At 34.1% G+C, this 18,616-nt stretch overlaps 1 protein-coding gene across 1 annotated transcript in view; it reads left to right on the top strand.

The window, feature by feature from the left end:
• The window catches only part of rasgef1ba (RasGEF domain family, member 1Ba), a 195,602-nt gene that overhangs the window by 42,748 nt on the left and 134,238 nt on the right, over positions 1 to 18,616 (top strand). The window contains exon 3 of the mRNA XM_055011242.1: positions 7,941 to 7,994. Coding sequence (XP_054867217.1) covers positions 7,941 to 7,994 — 54 coding nt within the window. The remainder of the gene's footprint in view (positions 1 to 7,940; positions 7,995 to 18,616) is intronic.

The raw sequence follows: 18,616 nt of genomic DNA, 5'->3' as shown, positions 1-18,616 counted from the left end.
TAAATTTCTGAGCTGCTTCTGCTTGTTCTTGTGCAACGTCTGTCTGGACTTTTTGAATAGAAAACCATCGCAGGAGATCAGGTTTAGACTTTTGACAGGTTTCTGACAGTTTAAACCAGAATTATCAAACCTGAAGTCACACATTAAACTCTCATGTTTTATAGAAAATCAATCAGAACGAGGGAAATTCACACTTTAGTTGAAATGTGGTTTATTACGCTGTAAAAAACAGGATTTTTTTTTTTTTTTTAGAAACAAATTTGGTCCAAAAGCTAATGTACTGCAAAAACTCCAAATCTTACCAAGTCTATTTGTCTTATTTTTAGTCAAAATGTCTCATCCCACTTGATTTAAGATAAATTCACGTAACAAGTGATATTTCAGCAGATGGAGGGACTTGTTTTAAGACAATGCATCTGAAATATCTTGTTAAGTCAAACAATCTGGAAATTATCTTGTTTTGAGTTGAATTTTACAAGAAAACTCAAAATAAGTTTAATCCATTTCAAATTAGGAGGTTACATGAAAGCAAAAATCTATTATTGAGAGGAAAAACTACTATTTTTTTGCATGTCTGGCTTATTTTAAGACACCTAAGCTTGACAGTCCTGGTAAAATATATCTTAAAATAAGTTTTCCAGCTAATTTTAAGATCTCAATATTCTAAATATCATATATGATTTCAAGAAATCTTACCAAGCCATTTTTCACTTGTTCTATTGGCAGATTTTTTCACTTATTTCAGGGTAAAAGTTCCTTGAAACAAGTTTTTTTTTCTTGTTTTGAGAGGAGCATTTTTTTTCTAGTATGCTACTGATTCAGTTTAGATTCTTATTTAAACATAAGTTCCTTAGAAGTTTTCAGAACTGTCAAACATCAATGTCAACAGTCTTGTACATTTCTCTATTTTGGTAAAATCTATTTTCATTTTAGAGCAAATTTGTTGCAGCTGAACCAACATTTTGATGAGAAAAATGTCTTGATTTGTTGTTTTATGAACAATTGTTACTTAAATATGCAGAAATCTGTGTTAAATTTTGATTAAATGGTTTAAATTTGCACCTGACAGACGGTTGCATTAATGTTTTTTGTGCCGTGGGATTATTATTCATGTTTAACCAGAGAAAGACTGATTTCTAATTAGATGTAAAACAGAATGCAGGACTAGTTATTGGAGTGGGACAGCAGAGGTCAGAGGGTTCGGAGGCTCCTCTTGGTTGTAAACATGGATCTTTATCAGGTTGCCTCCAGATAAATCCAGGTAAAAGCCAGTTTTTCCTCAGATGTGGCGACTCTTGGGTCTCCTGGTGGCTGTCGTCTGTCAGCTGCTTTATGGTCGTCGGATGTCGGAGGTCGAAGGTAGAATCGCTGCTCTGAGGTTCACATCCCTGAAGCAATTATCTCCCGACTGGAGAGGAGCAGCATTTGATTTTTTAAAAACTTTTGTGTTGCGTTTTTATTGCTTCCTTCCTCGTATCTTCCTTCTTTGTTGGTCCTTAACTCCTTGTTGGAGCTCTGACAAAGCAGTAAAATCAGCACTAAATGTACCATGGATGATCGTTTCTACGCTTTACACTCACACTTTGTCACCTGTAACTATGAAACAATGGTTAATTTCTGGACTTTTATTCCCTGCCTGCTTACATAAACTCATGGCTGCATGATTTTTTTTAAAAAAGTAAAGTTTATTGATTTACATAAAACTTTTAAGTTCCAAACTTTATTTTGAAAAGTTGGTCTGATGTTCTGATATTGGTATTTGCATCAACTTTATCATTTGTGTATTTAAAGCTCAAATTCTCTGTTTTATTCAAAATCTAAATTTAATGTGTTAAAATGCACAAATGCAGTTCAAAATATGAAAAAACAGTTGCTCAGACAACTTTTTGTTTTGGTTGCTGTTGAATTAATTAGTTCCTGAACAAAAATGCTAAAAGATACAGGAAAAAGTCTACCTGAAGCGACTTAAGCTTCAAAGTACTGACAAATCCCCTTTAAATCACACGGGGATGTTAGCTGGAACAACTTTTATGAGCAATCAGCCTGAAAACTTGTGTGTATGCCATCAATCAATCAAAGTAAAATTATTAAAATGATAGATTGTTGGGGAAAACTTGTTGCAACAACTAGATATCTATTCAAAATGAATATTGTTCAACTTTAGCAATACCTGCATTCAGTTTTATTTGACACTCTGAAGCCAGATTTCATAGATACACAGAAACTCAACATTAATGGATGCGTTGTCCTGCTGGATGAGGTTCTCTTGCTGTAAAAAAGTTGCCAGACAAACCCTGTGTTTGTTGGTTTTTAGCTAGAACCTTCTTCTAACTGGTCATAGAGAGCTGGACTTGTGGCAACTTCTCCTGGCTGTGATAACCGATAGTAGATTTATGCTTCAGATGCATTTTCCTGTCGATTAGGTTTTGCTGCTCAATAAAACTGCAAGACAACCTCTGTTTTTGTTGGGGTTTTTTTTGAACCTTCTGAACCTTTTGAACCTTTTAGAACCTTCTGCAGCCTGGTCATAGAGGATCACAGTTGTTGCAGCTTCTCCTGGCTGTAGAAATTATATGTGCAGATTTCAGAGATACACAGAAACTCAGCATCAGTGGATTTATTGTCCTGCCGGATGAGGTTGTGTTGCTGTAAAAAGTTGCCGAAGAACCCCTGGTTTTGGTGGTTTTTTTTGGCCAAAACCTTCTGCATCCTGGTCAGAGGATTGAACTTGTGGCAGCTTCTCCTGGCTGTGATAACTAGATAGTTATTCAAGATAAATATTGTTCAACTTGGGTAATTCCTGCAATTTAATTTGACACTCTGAAGAAAGATTTCATCGATACACAGAAACTCAGCATTAATGGATGCATTGTCCTGCTGGATGAGGTTGTGTTGCTGTAGAAAATTGTCAGACAAACCCAGTTTTGCAGGGGTTTTTTTTGGCCAGAATGTTCTGCAACCTGGTCAGAAAGGTTCAAAAGTGCTGTAGAAAGTTGCCAGACAACCCCCCATTTTTGTAGTTTTCTTGGCCAAAACCCTCTGCTAACTAGTCATGGAGACTCAAAGTTGCTGCAACTTCTTCTAACTGTAAAAATTCTGTATACAGATTTCATCGATAACACAGAAACTCAGCATTAATGGATGCATTGTCCTGCCAGTTGAGGTTGCATTGCTGTAAAAAGTTGCCAAACAACCCCCTGTTTTTGTTGTTTCTTTAGTCCAGAACCTTTAACAACCTGCTCAGAGAGGCTCAAAGTTGTTGCATGTGATAACTACCAGTAGATTAATGCTTCAAAATGAATATTGTACAACTTTATCAGGGCCTACATGCAGTTAGACGTCATAGACTTTGCATTAATGGACTCAACTAGCTTGTTTTAGACATCCTCATCTACCTGCTACCTGAGAACAGCATCTAACGGGCTGATAGGTGTAATGTTTAGTTCATTCCTGCCCTGCTGGCAGAAAAAAGAACCAACCTTGTGACTTTTCTTCTCATAATTCCTAAAAAGCATGCCGAGTTGACGACCTTCTACCACGACCTGCTCTTCCTTTTCAATTAGCCTCTGCAGCGGCGCATAAATGATTCATGGACGCCGGCCGGAGCCTGAGTTAATAACTAATGAGTGATATGAGGGAACAGCTCAGAATAAATGTCCAAAACCGTCCCGTTTGTTCTCTCCAAGCTGCTTGTTGCTTCTATTGGTCATTATGCTGATTTTAAGACTCTCATGCTGTGACCGCTGCACTGAAAGGAGGTTATATGTTCAGATTGTGCGAGATATGAGTTGATCCGTTGATCCGCCGGCCTGATAACGCAAACCGCTCGCAACCTCCAGGATTTAATCGGTTAAATCCCACGTTTTTTTCTCCTCCAGTTAATATGGTTGAAGAGGATTTCCTCTATACGTTATTACGCCAACAGACAAGTCAATCCCCATCCTGGTTTGTTCTAAGTTTGACTCCGTTCTCTAGTCTTTAAGGTTCCAATGTAAAAAGCAGCACAGGTTCACGTTTTCCATCCAGGAGGAGAGGAAACACAACTTCCAGCCATCGAAGAGGCTTTTTTTCCATTGATTTGCTGTTTGTGTGTCAGAGAAACAGCTTGGGCTAATAGGGTGGAGTTATGCAACAGCATGCAGCTGCAGCTTTTACCCATAAATCCCTGCCAGCGCTCAAGTTGAGGAGATTAAAGTTGAAGCAGACGCCCACCCTGACAGCGGTTTCACTCTCAGCCACAGAATGTAAAGGAAGGCTGACAGTTTGCTTGTAAGTTCAGGGAAATAATCAGTCAAAATTATGTGTTTTTGAAGTTTAACATGCAAAAATCTAACAGTAGCAGCATATAAATGTTCAATATCAGGTCCTGTATCATGTGCAGCGTTTAATTACATGTGCAGTATTTCATATTTTCATTTCTCAGGTCAGTTTAATTTGTGTTATTTCATTTTTCATATGCAACAGATTGATTAAATGTGTGAGATTTCACTTTGATGTGTAATATTTCATTATTGTAGGTAAAATTTTGATCATATGTGCAATATTTTGCATTTTGATGTACAACATTGTCGATGTAATGTGCAATATTTCATTATCATGTGTAATATTACGTCAATATAATTGCCATTATTACTTTTAGTTTTGTAATCTAGCTTATTTTGGCTCACTTATTATATTTCAGTTCACTTTTCTCAGTAGCAGCATCAGTTTCTGCATCACATGCATTTCATTTCATTTCATGTCATTTCATTTCATGTGAAATACGTGATGTGGAATATTTCATATTTTCATTTCTAAGGTGCAATACTTCAGCTTCACATGTAATTTTTCATTATTATATGTAACATTTTGATTAAATCTGCCGTATTTCACATTTTCTTGTCCAACATTGTCCATGTAATGAGCAATATTTCATTTTCATCAAGTTTTTCTTGTGTGATATTTAATATTTCATTTCTCAGGTGTAATATTTCACTTTCATGTCAACTTTAAAAGGAAACTTTTAAGGAATTATTGGAATTTTCTTTCTGAAGGTTTTACAAATTTTCAGAAATTTGGGGAATTTTTTTTCTGAATTTTTGGATTTTTTTCAGACAAGGAAACAATATTTTTTGGTTCCTGTAAATGAGGACAACAGGAGGGTTAATTATCATGTGTAATATTACTGATTACCTCAGTATAATTACCAGAATTACTTTCTACTATTCTATTCTAGCCGTATTTTTGTCCTTATGTTATTTCATGTTATATCTCATTGCTTTTCTGCTTTTTTAGGTGCGACATTTCTTATGTCATTTACTTTTTCTGAGTAACATCTGGCATGAGAATTTACTTTGGAGATTCATAAAGTTTAATTTTGTTTTATTTTATCTTATCTTATAAAAGAATGTGTCTGTTTAGATCCCCAGCATCAGTTTTTCTCTGCGATTAATTTGTTAAACTTGAGCGTTTGGATGTAAAACGGCAGCAGAGCCGAGTCAACAGTGTGTTTAATCGCTTGTGTTTGCTCTCCATAATTCCTCGCTGCAAACAGAAAAGGAAATATTTGTTTATCATCTCATCTCCTTCCGTCTAAATCACATCCTTGGTTCTGGGAGCTCACCTTCTGCCTTCTAATCCACCTTTTTCTCCTCTTCTTATTCCTCTTTGTTCAGCACTGACTGAGTTGCAGAAAGAAGCACTTTATTCTGCTCTGCCGGCTCTTTCTGTGTTTTTAATTAGACCGAACCAGACCCGCATTAAACCCAGATGATGGCCATTACTCTCTGCTGTCCACCGTAATAAATTTGGATTTTTTATTAGCGTCATTATTTCCCCCCACGGCTACACTGCCTGCAGCTCAGCACATTTTCTGCCAGAGATTTATTTGGCTCGGATCTCATTGGATCAGTTGTTTGGACTGACTTTGGTGGAGATTTCAGGGAATATTCCTCAGAGGGTTGAAGACGTTGGAGAGAAATCATACAGTTTCTGTTATTAATTATAGATTGATGTGGTAAAATATCTAATCTGTCATTAACAAACCGAGCAGAGATGATTAAAAACAGAGTTCTTCAGTGTTAATTTAGCAAAACTTTAAATATTCTCAGCTAGTTTACCCAAAACTGAGACTGTATTTTGTGAATATTTAATTTAACTGTTAAATTATAAGTTTTTATGAATACATTTAAGTCATTTTAGCTCATTTTATTCAGTAAATAAAATATAATTCTGCTGAAGAAATGATGATTATAAAGGATTTTAATTAAATCAACTAATTTTTTTAGTTAACTTAATATAAATATTAAATTTTTTAAAGCTTTCTAGTTCATTCAATTTTAAATGTCTTTGTTAGCTAGTTAAAAAAGGGACACTTCATTTATTTACTTATACTGTAAATATTTTAACTTACATTCTAAATTTTAATAGTACATTTAGCTAATTTTAAGCTCATTTTACACTCTAAACAAAATACAATTCTGCTGGAGAAATGATGGTTAGTTAACGTAATATAAATTTTAAACTTTTGTTAATTTCTAGTTAATTCAAGTTTCAATGTCTAGTTTTTTTAGGTTTTTAAAATCACTTTAGAATTTTGCAAGTGTTGTTGAGTCTTTTTTATTTCTAACTGACTCACATAAATACATTTAGCATATTTTTTCGCTCTTTTTACACACTAAATAAAACACAATTCTGCTAAAGAAATGATAGTTCCTAAACTAAGTCATCATAAAGATATTTAGTGGAATCAAGTTTTTTTTGTAGTTTTCTTAATGTAAATATAGAAATTTTGTCTGAAGTTGATCAGTTCATTTTGTGCAGAAGAGTCAAAAAATGCCTCAAATGTCTCCTTTAAGTGATAAAACAAAGTCCGCTGAAGAAAACCTCATTAACAAAGAAGCTGACAATAATACCGATTAGCTCCCTTTGGGGTTTTAGCCTTTTTTAAGCCGGCTTAAACCAACAAATCCTGGATATGTCAAGCCTGATTTGTAGCTCAGCCCTCAGGTAAACTTTATTTATCTACACATGGAGCAGCTGATTAAACTGTGGGAGTTTCCAAGAAAGAAAACCTCAAAAAGTCCCTCCAGAAACCTGCCAGTTGTATAAGCAACCTTATGTGCTGTAAATTGTTGAAACAGGCTCAGTTTTAACCTACTTTTCTTGCATGGTTGCATAACGTGACCCCGATATGCTGCTGATAGTGTTTCTAATCGATTAATCAATCAAGTGCCATTCAGCATAATTATTTTCATTCTCTGTCTCCAAAAAATGTTGCTTGCCGTTTCCTAAGTTTGTTCAGTAGCGTATAATTTGTGTCTAATCATTTTTAAACATCTTCATCGCTTATTCTGGCCATATAAGACACACGTAGCATGTAAAACCACATCTCTGCTGCAGTGATTTTGTTTGACATTTTATTATGTATGTTCCAAAATTCACATCCGTACATCAGAACTGGTAGGATGTAACAGCTGAGAGTCGTCATACGGATGCTAATTGTCCTAAATTACTCAAAAATTGTAAAAATGACTCAAAATTTGTCCAAAATGACCAAAAAACTGCTCCAAATAAGTTTAACCATATCCTAAATGACTCAAAACCCATATAAATTCACATATCTTACATTTGAAACAGCTCCATTTTGAATTTATTGTCTTTTTTTTTTTTTTTTTAAAAACATAATTTCATGAGTTTTTTTTATATAAAGAGAAATTATTAAATTTTTTCCAGCATTTTTTAACATCGACAAGCTTTGTTCTCTATTTCTAATACATTTCTCTTGTTATTATAAACATGTATTGTCTGGCAGATATTACATTTTAGGGCTTTCTATTACAAAAAAATGTAAAATTAAACATGTTGCAGCATTATTCTGCTGTTTCAAAACGATACCAGTGATGATTAATTACATTTTGCATGAAAATAACACAACATTTCTTGTGTTTTCTCCTCTCTAGACAACTATCTTTGGGACTTTAACCAATGAGAGAGCGCTGCTGGACAACAGACTGGTGAGTCGCTTCGATTTGATCCACTTCTTGCCGCTGGATGAGTCTTTTTGGGGTCTTTTTGGGGTGAAGGGCACCAAATAATGAGAGTTTAACCCTCGTGACGTCCTGCGGGTCAAAACTGATTCATTTTAAAGTTTGAAAATATGGGGGAAAAGAAATATTTTCACAGTGAAACTTCTGATGTCCACATTTTCAACATTTTTGGGAAATCTTTGAACATTTTTTGGTGGAAAAAAGAAATGTTAAAAATGTTTCTGAAGAACATTCACATAAAAATCTACCAAAATCCAGCGAATTTCACTGGATTTTGGTTGATTTTTTTGTGAATGTTCTTAAAGAAAATATTAGAAGTTTTACTGATATATATGGAATCACTTTAGATGTTTTTAGGATTTTTTGGGAAGATTTTTTACAAAGTTTTTGAAAATATTTACAAGAATTTTCTTCCCAAATTTGGGGTATTTTTTGAAAATAAAATTTTTAAGGGAAACTTTTAAAGAATTATTGGAATTTTCTTCCTGAAGGTTTTGCAAATTTTCAGAAATTTGGGGAATTTTTTTGCAGAATTTTTGGATTTTTTTCAGACAAGGAAACAATATTTTTTGGTGCCCGTAAATGAGGACAACAGGAGGGTTAAATGAAGTTTAAATTCCTGCGGATGAGAATTCCTTCAAGCAGCAAGTGTGAGAGATTCTGTTATTGTTTTAGAGCCTCTCTTTGCTCATTTTATTTCATTTTTTTGCAATAATTAAAGCATCCAGGCATTCCCCTGCACGGCAGATGGTAAAAACCTTCCCTCTTTGTCGACGATAGCGTGCTCCACAAAGACGTCTTTGCTGTTGTGTAATGCAAATGCTGCTGGCAGACGCAGCAGAAAGCCAATTAAGCAGCAACAAAGGAAATTATTAAGCTTCCCGGTTGTTTTCCTGGCTGGATCTATCAGAGGAGGCGGTGAAGCCGAGCCAACTGGCACATGACTTATTTAATTACTTATTCCAGCAGCGCCGAACCAAGCCGGCGGATTTACGGCTTCGTCTATTTCCCCATTTATCAGGAAACAATAAAAGCATTGCCCTTTATGACGGGCCTCCAGAGCACCCTGGGGCCCTTCCACCGTCGCCCGCCATCCCCCTCCTGCTGCCCGGCCTCGGTGTCGGGCGGCAGCAGGTGGGTGGGCGGGACGCTGCTGGATCACAGGTACAATAAGTGTTAGTGAGCCTGATCATGAAAGCCTGTTTAGAAGCCCTTTGGTAGAGTGAAGAGCCGAGCCTGAACCGGAGCCAGAGCAAGGCCGAATTATTGATGTTTGGTGGCGTTTGTTGTGGTGGAACGTGTCCAAGGTTTTCAGCTGCTCTGAGAAACAAAAGACAAGTCAGTCTTTATTAACTCTCTGAACACCAAAGACCTGCCAATGGGTTTAAAAAGGTGTGATATCTCTGAAAAAATGACAAAAGTACAACATTTATCAGAGTCAGAGACAGTAAAAACAGAAAGAACTGTCTGATTTTTTATCATTTAACCCTCCTGTTGTCCTTATTTACGGGCAGCAAAAAGTACTGTTCCTTTGTCTGAAAAAAATCCAAAAAGTCAGCAAAAAAATTCCCCAAATTTATAAAAATTTGCAAAATCTTCAGGAAGAAAATTCTAAAAATTCCTTAAAAGTTTCCCTAAACATTTTATTTAAAAAAAAATAAAAAAAATCCTCAAATTTGGCAAGAAATAATATAAATCTTAAAAAAAATAAAAATTGTAAATATTTTCAAAAAAATTAATAAAAATCTTCTAAAAAAAAATCCTAAAAATAAGTGATTACATATATATCAGTAAATGTTCTAATATTTTCTTTAAGAACATTCAGAAAAAAAATCAATCAAAATCCAGCAAATGTCGCTGGATTTTGTTAGATTTTTTTCTGAATGTTCTTTTTTTGCACCAAAAAATGTTAAAAAATTTCCCCAAAATGTTGAAAATGTAGAAGTTTTCACTGTGAAAATATATTTTTTTCCCACAATTTCAAACTTTAAAACGGGTGAATTCGACCCGCAGGACGACAGGAGGGTTAATCAACTCTGACACGCAGTTCTGTTGGTAAAACCTGTTGGTAGCATTTTATTCTCCAAGTCTCATTCAAAAACAATCACCGACAATAAACAATTTATGCAAAAAGCACAAAAATTCTGCACTCCTCGATGAAACTTTTAAGCCATGACTGACTCACCTGCGACTAACAGTCATTTTTTTAAAATTCTGAGAATTTTCAACTGAACTGCAGGCTGTGTTTCCACAGAACAGATAGAAGATCAGTAAAGAAACAAATACATACACTGTGCTGTTTTGAAAGAGAAAAATGAGCCCGCAGTGAGTAAAAGATGTCTCATTAAAAAATAATTAACAAAAATAGTTGTGGGCTTTTGGAAAAATGTTGGCGTTTCCAGTATTTTTTTTCCATTTTCTAAAATAGATAATCTAAAAAATTCAACTAATTTTGAGTTGTTTCTCCTTGTAGCCATGCTTGTGCTGTTTCCAAAGAGAAAATGAGCTCACAGTGGGTCAAAAATATGTCGCATTTAAAAAACTCACCAAAAATGAACCATTTCTGTAAAAAGCTAAAAATTTTGCGATCCTCATTGGAACCTTTAAGCCATGACTGACTCAGCTGTGACAAACAGTCATTTATCAAAAATTCAATGAATTTTCATCTGTTTCCACATTGAACATCTATATAGAAACAAATAAAAACTTAATTTGCCATACTTTTCCCCCCAGTATTGATAACAGTTGTGGGCTTTTGGAAAAATGTTGGCGATTCAATTTTTTTCCATTTTTGTAAAATAGCTAATCAAAGAAATTCAACTACTTTTGAGTTCTTTCTCCTTGTGACTGTTTCCAAAGAGAAAAATGAGCCCACAGTGAGTAAAAACATCTCATTAAAAAAAAAAAATCATCAAAAAGCGCAAAATTTTATGTTTTTACAGAAATGGTTTACATTTCTGTTAAAAAAAAAAAATTATGTGCTCCTCAATGAAACTTTTGAGCCATGATTGACTCCGCTGTGACCAGCAGTTATTTATCAAAAATTCTGAGAATTTTCGGCTGAACTGCAGGCTGTGTTCCCACATAGCAGATAGACCCCAGTGTTGTTAATGTTTGTGGGCTCTTGGAGGTTTTTCTCATTTTTCTAAAACAGATAATAAAAAAAATCAACTAGTTTTGAGTTCCTTCTCCTTGTAGCCATGCTTGTGCTGTTTCCAAAGAGAAAAATGAGCCCACAGTGAGTAAAAATATGAGTTCAAAGGGTTAAAACAAGGAGCTAGGCATTTTGAAATACTAGTACGGCCAACTTTAGACAAAGATAGACAGTATATTTCATTTCTTTCTAATATTCTGCAGTAAGTGCAGCCTTTTTAATGAAGCATTATTGAAATTAATGACTAGACGGAGCAATTTAGGGTCACAAATCTGACTTTTAGCGCTATCGAGACCCACCACATTCCATACTGTTTAAAATCTTGCAGATAATCCACTCCGGGGTTCATTCCCCTTTTCTCCTGAGGAGCTACAGTGAGGATTTCACGTCAACCTCACTCGTACGGAGGCTCAGGTGTAACGTGGGCAGGTGCTGGCTGAGGATTATGCTAACGCTGTGCACAAAGAAACAAAGGGCCGCTGTGATATCACCAAACATGGCTTAGTGCTCACGCATCGGGGCCTCGGTGGGATTAATCCAATAATAAAAGGCAGAATTGTGTCTAAATCCTAATTGATTTTCACTTCACCCTGTGTGGACGTATAAAACCAATGTGCATCTGATCGTAAACCTCCATAAATGAACTGAAAGCTGCAGAAACTATCAAGTAAAATCGGAATAAAAAGCTTTAATGTTTTCTGCCGAGTGATAATAAGTCTCTTGGTGACTGCAGTAATTTAATGACAGATCATTTTCTCTTTGATGTTAATTAAAGGAGAATAAACGTGCAAATAAAACGCCGCCAAATGTCTCGTTATGGACCGGCAGCCTTTGACTGCTAATGGGGAAGCGTCTCCCGTGACAACCGGAGCAGGAGAGCAAATAGTGTGAATTTTAATGAAGGTGGAGCTTCATTAACGAGCTGAGTGTCTCTTATTAGGAGCTGTGTTTACCGTCCTCCTTCATTAAGACACAATAATCCATCTGACAGACTTTTAAATAGCATTAAAGGTCTATTATGTGGAATAAAAAACTCATCACAAAGTTATAAATCAAAAGGTGGAGTTTTGAAATATGTTTTATAGTTAAAAAAAGTCACACAAAATAGAGACTAACATCATTTACATTAAAGAAGCTGGAAGCAGAAGTTTTTCTAGGAATATTGTTAGCCTAGCTTAGCATAAAGTCTAATTTTGCAGCTACAAGAAGAATATTACTGCTATTTTACAGACTTATCTGGTTTGTTCAACTATAGATAAAAACTACTAAAATCACAAATAAAAACAAGCTTTAAATTACATGTTAACTAAAAACAGGCAAAAACTATAAATAGTGTCCACAATAAATAAAGGATTTTTATACATTTGACTGAAAATCTACACAAATATATTTTATATAAATAGTAATTTGTTATTTTACAATCTTTAACCATAAATAACAATATCTGTCATAGTTATTTATAGAAAAAAATCTGTGTATTAAAGACTGAAAAATGGTTAAAAATTTATTTAAAAAAAAAAGAAAATTAACCTGTTAATTGACAGATTTTACAGTCTTGTTACACTACAGACAACAACTAGTAAAATCAAAGAAAATAAATGTATTTACTTGTTGACTTTACATATGTTCTTTGTATTTTGTCTAGAATTTATCCACTGGTTTCCCAAACAAACAAATTAAAGATTTTTGTATTTTTTGGTTTGGTAATTTAAAAACAATATTATTATTTTATTTTACAATAAATAAATTAGAGATGATAACTAGTAAAACTCAGAAAATAAGAATTATTTTACTGTGTTTTAAATTATACTATATTATTATACAGACAGTGTGTGTATCACCAAAAAAATAATGTTATATAATATAATAAGATATGATATAATACAATGTAAATAATTCTTATTTTCTGAGATTTACTAGTTATCATCTCTAATTTATTTATTGTAAAATAAAATAATAATAAAACTGATAAAATTACAGAAACAAGACAATACAAAAAAAATCTTTAAAAATTTTATTTTATTTTTTTTTACAATAGATGGAAACCAGTGGATGAATTCTGGATGAATAACATTGTGCTTTGAAAAACATAAAACTTAAAAAAAATATTTACAAGTAGATTTGCAAAACTACACGAGAGTCACAAAGCATGAAAACATCCGTTACTGAAAGAAGATGCAGAACTTTAGATTCTCATTAGATTTCATGTCTTTTTTATGTCATTTATTGCCACATTATGCAGATTTTTCTTAGTTAATATTCAGCATAATGTTGTTTCTGGGGGAACTCAGCCAACCACAGCTCAGCTCATTATTTCAGCATGAATGTGATTAATTACACTAAAATATAGGAATTTAATTTATCTTTACATGTGCAGGATGCAGCAACAAGCATCTGAAGACAGACGCAGCCACATTTCTGGATTGTTTCCAGCCTGCTGCTAAAATACATTCACCTGTTCTACCATTTGTTCTTCTTCACCATCTGTGTTCCATAAACCTGCTGAGAAGGTATGATAAGAACGTCGCACATGAGCGCTGTGTGTTCTTCTGGTTGCATAAGTCTGATGTTACGTAAACGCGTTTCTGAAGGAAGCTGAAGAGTTTTGTCCTTCTGAGGCCTGATCCTCCAACATCAGCAGCCCACTGCTGGGAACGTGGACCACATCCAAACCCACAGAGTCCATTTGTGTCTGTTACAAAACCGGCAGCAGGAACGAAAACAATAATAATGATGTTCTCTGGGTTTACTGGAGCACAGAAGCTGCTGGTTTCACTGATGCAGAGATATCAGACCAAGAAGTTCTTACAGCGAGGAAAAGCTGCGACCTGGATCATGGATACCTTCTTTAACTAATTAGGCTTTAAAAAAGTCATTAAATCTACACGAATGATACTCTAAGAACCTGTTTGTGGCCGTTTATTTCATTTACAGGACTCATGTTGTCAGTTTTTGGAGCTTTGTACAGTTTAAAGCTGCATTCATAGACTTGTTTTTCTAAAAATAAAACTTTATTGTAATTTTACTACATATTATGTGTTTAACAAAAGAGGGAAAATAATAATATCTATCTATCTATCTATATCTATCTATCTATCTATCTATCTATCTATCTATCTATCTATCTATCTATCTATCTATCTATCTATCTATCTATCTATCTATCTATCTATCTTTTTTTTGCTAATTTAAATACAATAAAACAAATTTTTTGGTCAAATGCTGCATAAAACAAATTACTATTTGTAAATATACGAATTTTTTTTATATGGACATCATGTACAGTTTTTCTATTTTTTCTCTTTATATTTTACAGTTAATGTGTGAAATATTACTTTTGTGATTTTACTGGTTTTATTTATACGTTTATTTAATAGGGACAGAACAAGAAGCATTGTTACAATAACCGATGCCATGTTCATAGGTCAATAGCTAACAGCTAATTCACAGACCAGGTCCCTAGAAATCATTGGTTTAATAAAAGAGGGAAAATCTGTAAAATAACAGTTAAAAACATGATTTATCATTTTCTAACCCTTAATACACATATTTATTCTTAAAAATAACTGCTAATATCTATAAAATAGTGCTATTTTTTGCTGATTTAAAAACAAAACTGTCATTGCATGGTAAAACACTGCTACAAAACAAATTGCTATTTATAAATACACAGATTTTTTTTATGTGGACATTACAGTTTTGCACAATTTTTTTGAATGATTAAAATGTACATTCCTTTTTTCAAGGATTTTGCTAGTTAAAACTGGGAAAATATTAAGTGAATGTAAATGTTTGAAAGAAAATTACACTTGAAAACGTTAAAAATCTTTTCTTATATGCATTTTCTGGAGGTCAGTGGATGAATTCTGAGCAAAACAAACAGACTTCTGTGTTTAACTGTGATATAAAACGACTTGTATCATCTGAATGTTTCCTTTTCTGGCTGTAAAACTGGCAGACATCGTGCATGAGGACAGCTGTCTAGAAAACACTCGTGAAAATGACGATTTTTGACACGTCAGGACATTTCAGTCAAATTGAACGTGTAATCCCGTTAAAGCCATTTGGAGGCAGATTATTCTACAGCAGTTTTATCTCTTTCTGCTCTCTGTGGGAATTAAAACTGCTGACCAGACCCGGGTAGAGACAGAACCACACATGGTGCCCTAATGGCCTCCAATGAATTAATTATACTAATGACAGATGTTCATAGAGTCACAGTTATGTCATCTGGAGCTGCAGGTACAAGAAGTTCCTGCTTTAAAATGTAGAAGAACATGCGTTTTAGTTCACCTCGTTTTAAATGTAAAACTTGAAGCCAAACAGTTTCACCTGTTAGATCTCCACTATTATGGCTCCATCTGAGCAAAGAGTTATGAGGTGAAGAGTTAAGCTGCTGATAATTATGGGGTTATTTCTCAACAAAAATAAATTATTTACTATTTTTTAAATCAATATTTCATCTCAGATCTTCTTCTGCAACATCGACCATCAAGCAGCTTTTAGTCCTCTGGTTCTTTGCAGAATTAAATCCAATCAATATGATGCTAATTTCAGTTTGTTTAATTACTTTTCTCTTCTCTTTAATTTTGAATTATTTCCATTAAGACTGTGATTTGGTATTTATGCACCCAAGACGTTAAACATGCAGCTGAAATGAACGGCATGTCAGAGCTTTTAACTGTCTATGAATTTAATTTGAACTTTATAAGTGCCGTTTTGTTTTTCTAGATGTAACACAAAAGATAGAAAATAGAATATAGCTCAGTTTTCTGGGCGAAAGATGAGAATTTGTTTATTAAATGTGATGTAATAAAGGCTGCTTTTGCTGTTTGCAATCCATTTTATTATTATTAATAATAATAATAATAATAATAATAATAATAATAATAATAATAATAATAATAATAATAATAATAATGTATTTTATTTATATGCCCCTTTCAAAACACCCAAGGACGTTGTGTTTTTAACTGCTTTTCTTTGCTCCTTGTCACATTTGTACTCACTGTGGGTTCATTTTTCTCTGCAATATAAAGTCCTGCTCCTCTATGAAAACAGAAAAGCCATGACTATTAACAGAGAAAACTAAAAAAATCTCCTTTGTGCAGCATAACAAACTTATACCATGAATCTCAAAAAAAGACAAAAATAATTAAACATTTTTTCCTTATAATTTAGAATAAATACATTTTTGTATATTTATGTGTGATACAAAAATTTAAAAAACTGAAATCAGAATGTACAACATTATTCCATACGCCCACAATGTTACCAACACTGGAAAAAAACCCACCGTGACGTTACATACTACAGATATTTAACTTTTCACATTTTTAATTTGCTTCTATATGTTTGTCCTTTTTGTTTTGCAGAAACACGACCTGCAGTTCGGCCAAAAAGTCTCTGAATTTTATTAATGTGACTGTTGGTCTCAGCTGAGTTACTAATGGTTTCACGGTTGTACAAAAGAGTGAAAAATTATTTGTTTTTTACAGAATCTGGTTCAACCAAATCATTTATTTTTGGTGATTTTTTTTTTTTAAAATGAGACAGATATAATGAAGCGATTTTGATAAAATCTCACAAATTATCAATCAGAGATTAGTTCAAGGACTGTAAAAATGTTCAAAATCCGACAGTTCTTGTTGGTTTTACAGTTTCTGGCTCTGAAAAGATGTTTTTTGTAAAGGCAACATGTCTTTCAAACCCACTGGTGAGTTTTGGTGGTCTGAAGGCTGAATAAGATGCTATAAACGCTGTATAGACTCACTCTCTGCTGCTTCACCTACGTGCATAAACTAGAGCTGAAATCATGTTGTGGAAACGTTCCTCGTCCTCTCTCCTCATGTGATGCATGTGTACACGTCAAAATATTATCATCAGAAACATTTTTCATCTTCGGCTCTGAGTTCGGGCTTCATAGAACTTTGTGTTTTGTTTTCTGACAAGTGAAGAAGTGAAGAACGACCACTGACATGTTGCACAACCAGCCGCAAACAAGAGAAATGAACCGAAGAGGGGAAAGAATCAGAATAAAATACCAATAAACTCATGACTTAAGGCAGCAGTTTTTCCTCTCAGCAACATTTTAAATGTGAAAGCTGTTAGCTAACCCTTTACCAGTCCTGGTTGTTTTTTTTTTTTTTTTTTTTTTACAATTACCGTCAGGTTATTTACAAAAGAACAGAATGAAAAAATGGAAAACGCTTCTCTGATCAGATTGAACATGATTATTGGACGGATTTATCCAGAAGAGATTTTTTTGACGGATAGTTGCGTCTTTTAGCCACTTCGCTGATAAATCTGACTTTTCATGATCAATATTAAAAACATATAGGTGCTGACGGTTTCTAATCAGTGCCCGGTGTCATTTTAAAATCATCTGTGAGGGATTCCTGTATCACCGTTGAATTACCACTCATTTTTCTACATTTTGATTTACTCCGATGTCATGTTAGGTTGTTTTTGTGGTTTTTGGCTGCATCCTTAGAGTCGTACGGTCGAATCATCAGCTCTAGAACTCAGATTCGACTTTTTTCACTGCACGAAAATGACTTTTTGAAGCTAAACGCACCAATTTTAGAGATTAAATCCAAAATAAACAACCAGAAATTAGGCAATTTTGCACATTTTGCAGGCAGAGAACCCCAAAACATAGCTGAAAAAACAGCAAATGTGAGAAAATTTGACTTTTCTTAATACTAAAAACATATATTCCAACATCATCTGCAAAACGTTTGATCGTGTTGATTTTAGAGGTGCTGACAGTTTCTAATCAGTGCCTGGTGTCGTTTTAAAACCATCTACGAGGGATTCCTGCAGCACCGTCGAATTAACACTCATTTTTCTACTTTTTTAATTTATTCTGATGTCATGTTAAGTTGTTTTTGTGGTTTTTGGCTGCATCCTCAGAGCCGTACGGTCGAATCATCAGCGCCTGAACTCAGATTCGACTCTTTTTACTGCGCGAAAATGACTTTTTGAAGCTAAACGCACCAATTTTCGAGATTAAATCCAGAATAAACAATCAGAAATCAGATAATTTCGCACATTTTGCAAGCAGAGAACCACAAATCATGGCTGAAAAAACAGCAAATGTGAGAAAATCTGACTTTTCATGATTGATATTAAAAACATGTATTCCGACATCATCTGCAAAACATTTGATCTTGTTGATTTTAGAGGTGCTGATGTTGTCATTTTAAAACCATCTAAGAGGCATTCCTGCATCACCGTTGAAGTAACTATCATTTTTCTATTTTTTTCATTTACTGTGGCATCATGTTAGGTTGTTTTTGTGGTTTGTGGAGCTAAAATCATGTTGTGGAAACGTTCCTTGTCCTCCCTCCTCATGTGATGCATGTGTACACATCAAAATGTTATCATCAGAAACATTTTTCATCTTTGGCTCTGAGTTCGGGCTACGTAGGAC

The sequence above is a fragment of the Amphiprion ocellaris genome, chromosome 6 (assembly GCF_022539595.1).
Source record: "Amphiprion ocellaris isolate individual 3 ecotype Okinawa chromosome 6, ASM2253959v1, whole genome shotgun sequence".
Classification (NCBI taxonomy): domain Eukaryota; kingdom Metazoa; phylum Chordata; class Actinopteri; family Pomacentridae; genus Amphiprion; species Amphiprion ocellaris.
This window is presented reverse-complemented; position numbering and strand designations above follow the sequence as displayed.